General features: G+C 31.0%; 1 protein-coding gene across 1 annotated transcript; it reads left to right on the top strand.

Moving 5' to 3' along the window:
• The first annotated feature begins 2,256 nt into the window (after window positions 1-2,256).
• On the top strand, window positions 2,257-3,609 carry LOC108481793 (E3 ubiquitin-protein ligase RDUF1-like). Its single transcript, XM_017784873.2, has one exon. It carries the CDS (start codon window positions 2,346-2,348, stop codon window positions 3,438-3,440), a length of 1,095 nt encoding a protein of 364 aa, XP_017640362.2. The 5' UTR covers window positions 2,257-2,345; the 3' UTR covers window positions 3,441-3,609.
• The last annotated feature ends 5,771 nt before the right edge of the window (window positions 3,610-9,380 follow it).

Genomic DNA, 9,380 nt, shown 5'->3' with positions numbered 1-9,380 from the left:
AAATTACAATTATTTCAATTTTAAAAATTAAAATGTTATTTTCCGTTAGTCACTTAACTTCTAATAACTAAAAAAAAAAAGAATTGAATTGTTGAGTGACTATTTATAAAGTTTTTATAGTTGAATCACTAAAATAAATTATTAGTTAAGTGGCTACCGATATTATTTATCTAAAAAAATATCCGCACGTTTAACACATGTAGACAATAGTTCAAATGTAGCAAACTTGGCTACTTTAGGTAATAAAATTCAAATATAAGGGAACATGTAAGGTAAAAACAAGCATCATTAGAAACAATTCAGCTCAACAATATAGCAAAAGATGACTGAGATAATACAATAGACCAAATATCCTCTTCAAATACGAAAAGAATGGTATAAAATTATAATTTTACATAATTTTTATCTTTTTTCAATGAGGAACGATAAATTAAATTTTTTCTTTTAAAAAATTCAAATTTAACTAAAAATATTAAAAATCATAATTTTATACAATCTCTTCTTTTCCAAATAAAAGCACATTCCTTGAAATTGCTTGCCATCTGGACCATATTGGAAAGAAGGAAGACCTGAGTTTTTGTTTTTGGCCAACTACAATTGACTTAATTTAACATTTGTAAATTTTTTTTCTAAAAAAATTTATTTGGCCATTAAACTTTGACCCACAAAATATCTCTTTCATTCTTTATAGGTCTGTACTTGGGGACAACCTATTAGTAATACCTGCTTATTATTATTTATTTAATTGGTGTTTTTTTTGTTTTAATTTCAAATTTTAAAAAAGGAAAAATAATAATAAAACAAGAAATGCTAAATAAATGAACCTACGAAATGTCACCATGGTAACATTATGATGTATAAACTGATATTTTACAGTATTAATTATGAATTGTTATACTACTTTGAATGAATAAATCGTTTTTATTTAAAAATAAATAAAAAGTATTCATTTCATGCTTTGTTTTTATTTTAAATGATAATATTAGTATTAAAAATAACACGTTTTGTTGTACTTAAATACATATATTTCATTAATTTATTTGTTACCTAATTTTCACGATTCCCTATTTAATATTTTGATGTCAGAAATTTAAATACTTAATTAGATGATGTTTATGCCCATCATGTGGGGAAAAATAATGTAAAAAGCATTTAAATAAAATTTATTTAAAAGTTAAATAAACCGATTAAGTTGAAATTTTAGAGATTAAGGTATTTTAAGTTAAAATCATATTATAATAATATTTTATAAAAGATTATATTAATACTTGTTTAATAAATTTCTAATTATTTCTCAATTGATTGGCTTAATTGGTGTTTGATTGATTGATAACATTAACTCAATTAAAAACTTAGAATAATAAATATAAGTCCTCACAAGCATAAATGATAAAACAACTTGACTTTGAAAGATTTTGATCCAATCCAATTTCATCAAAATTGATTTTTATTGAAAATCAAATTAAAAATAAAGTGAGACAATTTTCAATTAAAATTTTCTACATTAAATTAAGTTTAAGTTTTGATCACACCTGCATCACCTTAAAAACTATTAAAAAAACACCTTTATTTTAATTTTATAAATTTTAATTAATTTTTTAGATTTTATAACATCTTAAATATTTTATTATTAATTTAGGTAGATATATTTTAAATAAAATGAAAATGGATGGAGAGGAGTGAGAAACAGCCGGCTCCACCTGTTGCCATCCTACTCACGAGAAATAGAATTTATATGGTAATTTCCTCTTTTTCTTTTCCTCAAATTATATGATAATTTCATATTAAGATTTGTTCAGCGATGAATTTTATTAATTAAAAAATTTTCATAAGAGTTTGGATAATCGTTTTTTGTCCACAAAATTTTTATAGTTTAAGAGTGTGGGTCCCTTTCACGCGCCAACCAAACACATAACAACACACTCTTTTGCCTCGGTTTAATGAATCTTCCTAGTAGTTCTTGCCAGTTGTCCTCTCACTCTCTACCACGTCACACGCGCCTCTCATTACTCGGCCTATTAGTTTGAATTTTCAAACTCGGCGTCCCGACATTTTTACAGCTTCAGATTTTAACTGCTTTTACCGCCACTGTCAACCCCCCGCTTTTAACCTAAACCTTAGTCTCCAATTGACCGGTCAATCTGTTAACGCCGTTAAGTTTTGTCTTTCTCTCCAATCATAAACAGCCACCTGGATTCACACTCCTTACGGCGTTTAAACTTTAAGGCGGCCTCGTTTCCCTTTAAAAGCGACTGAAGCTCATTTCAGCTCCGAAAATCCTTTTTCTTTTTTTTTTTTTTAATTTGCCTTTATTTCTGGATCTGGAATCCTCGCCGGGGTCAAGCATGTCTTCAACGTCTTCGTATTGGTGTTACAGCTGCACCCGTCTGGTTCGTGTGGTGGTTTTGGATAGCGGGTCAAACGACGCGGTTGTCTGCCCGTACTGCGACGGAGGCTTCATCGAGGAGATCGAATCTTCGGACAATCACAACCGTCGGTTTCCAGCTATGTACATGATCACCAGCAACGATAATAGCCGTCAAAATTCGAATCGGGCGCGAAATCTCGTCTTTCGTAGGAATCGTCGCGGTTCTGTTGACCGGTCAAACATCAATCCGATCATCGTCCTCCGTGGCTCCACCGACGACGAGAACGGCTCCACCAACGGGATCAGCAACAGCGGGTTTGGGTTCTTCTATGATGACGGATCTGGGTCCGGTTTAAGACCCATACCGACTTCGATGTCCGAATCTCTAATGGGTTTGGGTTTCGACCGGTTATTGGAACAGCTTTCCCAGATCGAAATAACCGGACTGGGTCAACCCGAGAACCCGCCGGCTTCGAAATCGGCAATCGAATCAATGCCGACGATTCAAATAGAAAAAGCCCATGTTTGTTCGGAAACCCACTGCGCCGTTTGTAAAGAACCTTTCGAGCTCGGGTCGGAAGCGAGGGAGATGCCGTGCAAGCATATTTACCATGAAGATTGTATCATCCCATGGCTGGCGCTTCGGAACTCGTGCCCACTTTGCCGCCACGAATTGCCGTCGGATCGGAGCGAGTCGAACGACGAGGCATCAGAGACGGTGGGGCTGAGCATATGGAGGTTACCGGGTGGGGTTTTCGCGGTGGGAAGGTTCAGGGGAGAAAGGGAAGTGCCGGTAGTATACACGGAGATGGACGGTGGGTTTGGGGAATCGGGATCGGAATCGGGTTCGGGTCATGGAGCAGCGAGGAGGGTATCGTGGGTCGGGGTAAGAAGAAGAGAGAATGGATTCAGGAGAGTTGTTAGAAATGTGACGTCGTTTTTGAGGGGGTTGAGGTCTCAGCCGTCTCATCGTGGAAATGAAGAATCCGGTGGTTTGACTAGAAGTGGTTCAACGTCTATGTTTCGTAGGTTTACAAGAAGCTTAAGCTCAAGCTCCAACTCTGTTTTGTAATAACAATAATTTTTTTATTTAGATTAATTACATAAAAGAAAGAGAAAGCCAAGTATTTTTTTTTCCTTCCAAATTTTTTTATGGGGTTTTATGAAAAGAAATGTGTTCTTTGATTATTGTAAATACCATTTAATTGCCTAGAATTGGAGTCTCTGATTTCAGGTTGCAATGCAGTTTCATGTTATTTTCTTCTAGATTGTTTGCTAAGAACTTGTTAATTAAACAGCAGGAAGAAAGGAATGGAATCAAAAGCAAAAATATCTCTAGTTTGTCAATTTTTGAAGGCAATGGTGAAGACTGGGCAACATAGGTTTCCATGTGTTTATTTGGATAATTACTGGATTTGAGTTAATTAGAGGATCTAATTACTTGTTTCAGTTCTCATGGGAAAGGTTGAGAAAGGAGGATTTCATGCTGATATCCAAAATTCTGGAAATATAGCATAAAGTAGTCTTTTGGTTTTATTTCATGCTCAATTTTTACTATCCGATGCAGTCTTGGTCCAAGCTGCCAGCTTACTAATCATGTTTGTGCGTTATGGATCGTTACGTGCTGCCTTAACGGGTCGAAAACTAAGTACCTTAATTTCAACAGTAACGAGCTTAAGTCAATTTTGCACAAAGGCAGAATTAAAACCTTATTCTATAAAACTGGTTTGACAAGTGCAATGCATAAAATTCTTATATATTTTTTTAATCTTAAATTGAGAGAATGAAATCTTATATGTGTGAATCGGAGTGTGTATAAGATCACTTGGCCGCATTACCAAACACCTCCTCATTCTATGAGAGGCAAAACAAAAGGTCACCTTGTCTCTAATATCGTGGTGGTACAGAATACAAATTTATTTATTAGAAGAGTGGGTATTTACAAATAACAACAGAAGAATATAGTTTTAGGTCATTTAAGTAAAATGAACAAATGAAACCAAACTGCGACGCGTTCAAAAGGCATAGAAAGAAAAAGAGGCTCCACCGACTCAACACAAACAAGGCAACGAAACTCCACTCTTTTATTTGATCATCTGTTAACATCAACTTAATGCCTTACATTGTTGTCATCAATCATCAATTTTTTTTTTTTTAGAAAACAAAGTAATGATATTTACTTTATTCTTGCTGTTAGCAATTCATTTTTAATTTTTTTATATAAAAATTATTTTAATTTTTCTTCGCTAACAAACTACTGATTGAATCCTAAGGTTTTTTCTTCATCACTAGATTTAGGGTTTCAACATTGTGTGCGAAAACTCTTTCCAGTTTTATTCATACTTGTAGAATTTATGTTTGTATTAGAAACCATGTTGAGGTTGCTTATCTCATTTTTTTAATTATGTGCTTAAGAGTTTGATTCTCATATCGAAATAATTAGTTACTGTAATTTAGTGAACATCTCATAGGCCTAAAATTGATGTTTTGGTAAATATACTAGGGATTTCAATATTTCCTTTTTCAAATTTTACCCTAAACGGTGGTTTTTCAAAAATCATTTATTTAATTTTATATATATTTTGTAAATATTATTTTATTAAAATTATTTTTTGCAAATATAATTATATATATTTTTACATTACTATTTTAATATAATTATTGTTCATTTATATTTTTAAAATTTGTAAAATTACAATAACTTATTTTTTCATAAATCAATTATTTATCCAAATAAAACAATTAAAAATGCTAGAATTTCGTGTCGATCACTTTTAAAATGATATCATTTTAAAAATCTCAAAAAAAAAATTAAAATTCTTCATTTAAACACACTTGATTGAGAGATTTGTTGGAGAGATTTCATTTGCATCAACGTTTTCAAAATTTTAAAAATAAATTTGTTTGGATAAATACATGGGAGAATTTCAAATTCTATGAGTAATTTCAAGGTGATTTATGGGTAATTTTAGTAGCTCAGTTTCCTTTTGGGTAAACTACGCCATTAGTCACTAAACTATGGGTAAATTTTCGTTTTGATCACTTAAATAAAAAAGTTACAATTTGGTCACTGAACTATTTAAAACTTTTCATTTAAGTTATTAGGTTATTAAAATTGATGCTATATGACTTTCTTTGTTCGCAATGCCTGCACCAATAGAAAGTTCTATTTCCCTTTCTCTTCTACAATTCAATTATTTTCATCAAACAATTTTGGACGTTACGAATTTGCAAACCAAAATTCAAACAACTTTTTTCTTCAATCTCTGACACTGACCTTTAGATCGAAGTGGTTCTAAGATATGTTTTTCTACTCGTCGATGGATATTGATCTACTGTATCGATTGTTAAATCGTCGCTTGGAACTTACTAGCAGAATTTAAAAAAAAAAACTTAATATCCCAATGACTTAAATAAAAAAATTTTCATTGTTCAGTTACTTAAATGAAAACTTTTGAATAATTTAGTGACCAAGTTATAACTTTTTTAAATTAAGTGACCAAAATAAAAATTTAATTAAGTGACTAAAATAAAAATTTACTCATAGTTCAGTGACTAATAGTGTAGTTTATTCCTTCTTTTTTCAAATTCCATCTAAAGTGACGGTTTTTCAAAATTCCTCATAATTTTATCTCAAGTAACACACATGGTCTACTATGAGATAAAAAACTTAAAATTCAAAAATCTTTTTTATTTGCCAACAATATTGTGTTATAGACATGAGAGATTGGGTTTGATCCGAAGCAACCCCATTCCTCACCCCTAATTTTAAAAAAAAAAATACTTTTTTATGAATCTAATAGTTTCCATATTGAGTTTTTTTAATATTATTTTTGTTAATATAATTATTCTTCTTTCATAATTACTTTTTAATTTATAAAATTCCAATAACCTAATTTTTCTTAAAGCAATTATATATCCAAACAAAACAATTACAATTACTAGCACTTTAAATTGATGAACACTAAAATGCTAATATTTTAAAACTCTACATAATTTTAAAATTCTTCATCCAAACACACTCTTGAGAATTTTTAGCAATCTATTATTGAAGACATATCATGAAAAAAAAAATCAAGTCAAGCAAAGAATGTATCAAGATTTTCAATGTGACCGAAGTTCTAATAAATGAAGAGATCTTTTTTCCAAGGGACTTTATAGTGAGATGATCTCTGTCGTCTTACTCATTATTGAAGACATATTCAAATGCTACTTTTGAGGAATTAGAGATTCATGTTGTTTATATTTTAAATGTAATTTATTGTCTATTTAACAAGAGTCATGTTTTACAATGAGAGATTAAGAGAGCACTTATTCTATTCAGGTTAGAAACTTATTTTAGTGCATATTAGTTGTAAGTAAATTGTTCTTTTCGTTCAATTTATAGCTAAACTCTTGGGGGGGTGGGGAAGCTTAATGAGAGAGTGATCAAGATTGAAGTATAGGAGAAGGTTGCAACTTGGTGAGTGAGTTAGAGTTAAATCTCATATTGTACCTGTCGATTTAGAGTGGATTTGATATAAGCATCGAGGCTTGTGTACAAGCCTATTCAGCATCCTAACAAAATTATCAACTTAGTCTCCTTAAAGGTTTAATCACACGCACAAAATCAAGGTAGATTCAAGTTAAGTTACACTTGGTCGTGCAAGAAATTGAGATGAGTAGGCTTAACAAGCTTGGTGGAGTTGAGATCGAGGCAAAAAACAATCAAGATTTAAAATCTTGGTTTCAAGGAAATTAAGAAATCGAATATTGGTTTCATATGAGCAACTTTGAAGATTTCACAAATCAAGAAAATAAATATTTCTATTCTTGGAAATCTTGGTCCAAAATCGAGAATCTTGGATGTGGACATGTGTGGCGATCTTTGATATGTGTCAACGTTCAAGAATTTTGAAAAATTCAAGCTTAGATTGATTAATCTTGAGTTTCTTGAAATTTGGGTGTGACTTGACGAGTGTATGTAATTTTAAGATATTATTTGCGTTTTGGGCAATTTTTGGAGCATTTGGATCCTAAGGCATGTATTATCTTAAGTTAGTTAATTTATCCATGTGTTTGTTCAGTTCTCAATGAGTTGACAATGAGTTATCATGTTTTTCTTGTGTCATCATTTGATTGGTTAATAGAGAGTTGGTTAATTTTAGCATTATACATAGTAAGTAACTCTCATTCTTTTCTCATTCCCATTCATTTTAAGAGATATTCTCCAACAATTGTCTAAGTCTTCTTGAAGAGTCTCCCAAGTAAGCTTCAAGTCTTTTACTTTTCAATTTTGGTTTTTCTTTCTTTTCCTCTAGTTCAAATGTTCTTTCTTATTCTTTCTCTCTATGTCATTCATTTGAGTCTTTTTTTTATTTATCATAATCCTTTGTTTGAAGATCATCCTTTGGTTGCTTAGAGTCTTTGTTATTCTTTTCACCATTTTCGAATATTCTTGGTAAACCTTAGACATATTTTGACTTCTTTAGTTCTTTTGGGTTATTTTGATGTGTTTGAGTTTCTTGGACTAAACCTTATATATACATTCTTGATAAGTTATTTTGGATTCTTTGACCATTAGTGGGCTTGCTCAATCTTGATAACGTGTTAAAGAGTTCAAATGTCAATTCTTCATATTAGAAAGCCTTATTTCATTCTTTTTTACTTTATTGTGTTAAATTATGTTTAAATCCATTAAGTTTCAATTTCTTTCATTTGAATCCGTTCATACTTGGGTTAAATGGGTCAAAGTTGAGTCTCGAGTCTTTTATTGTATCTTGGCTGAATTTAGCTAATTATCTCTATAATGACTTAATCACTTGAGTTTCTTCAAGTGCATGCGATGCCTAACTCATTCAAACTCTTATCTCTCAAGCTATTTAGACTTTTACTTCTAGTAGGATTAGTTGTTTTATGTAGCCTACATAGGGTATTCTTTTCATTCATTATGTAAGCTTTTGATTTTTTTATTAATAAAGTATTCTTTAGAGTTCATTTATCTTTACAATATGTAATTCTTGTTTTTCTTTTTATTTTATTTTATTTCAGAAGATTCTTTTTACTTTATCTTTTTTTTTTGTAAAATTTTAGAGGAAGTTCTTCAAACTTTGGGTTTTCATTAAATCTTTCTTGGAGGGTTGATTAGAGCCGCACAATTGAGTTTGCTGGAAAATCTTTCTCAAAGGGTTCAATTGGACAATCTATCTTCCCTTCTATCTTCCGCTTAGTTTATTCATTCTTTATCGCATCTAATTTGTTTTTCTTCCATTGTATTACTTGAATTTTGGTTTCACTTATTCATCTTGTTGCTTTCTTATTTCTTTGATTACAAAGAACACTTTTTAAGTTGATCATTCTTTAGGACACAAGCAACACCATTTTGAACATCCTAAATCCTTTAATTCGACTTATTCACTTGTTTTTCTTTTGCTTTCTTTATTTTATTATTGTTGCTCAAGTCTCTAACTTGTTTTTATGTTTCTCCAACAACAAGTCGAACTCCAAAGGCCATAAAACTACTTTAATTAGAGGACTCAAGATTGGCAACCTAGAAGCTCTTCTTCCATCTGAATTTGGTTTCTTTCTTCGATTTGATTATCTCATTCTTTTTTTTGTGTTTTTTTTTCTTTTGATTATTGTTTTCTCGTTTCTTATCTTCTTTGCTACTTTGTTTTAAGATCAATTCGATAGCTTGTTGCCCAAGAATACCCTAAGATCAGTGTAAAGCTTCCCAAGTCAAAATGGGTATTCTTCTCTTTGAAGCAACTTTGAATTAACCTAGGAACATTGTGGACATTGCCTTTTATCAAGATTACACTTTGTGCCTGTGTAACAAAAAAATGATGTTTATCTATTAGTTTATAACTATTAGTAAGTTTATCCAATTGCAACTGAGCAAAAATTTAGAAGGAAAAATAAACAAAATCTCAATTTATATTAGAGCTAGACACATGATACACTAAGTGGAGATCTTTCCATTGTGTTATTATTAAGACAGCAGGATCATATTGGAAAATTCGGTTAAGAAAAT

This window comes from Gossypium arboreum, chromosome 1, assembly GCF_025698485.1.
Source record: "Gossypium arboreum isolate Shixiya-1 chromosome 1, ASM2569848v2, whole genome shotgun sequence".
Lineage (NCBI taxonomy): Eukaryota > Viridiplantae > Streptophyta > Magnoliopsida > Malvales > Malvaceae > Gossypium > Gossypium arboreum.
This window is presented reverse-complemented; position numbering and strand designations above follow the sequence as displayed.

Excerpts from the sequence above, each read along its gene's own strand:
- LOC108481793 (XM_017784873.2), top strand. The coding sequence starts at position 2,346 with ATGTCTTCAACGTCTTCGTATTGGTGTTACAGCTGCACCCGTCTGGTT.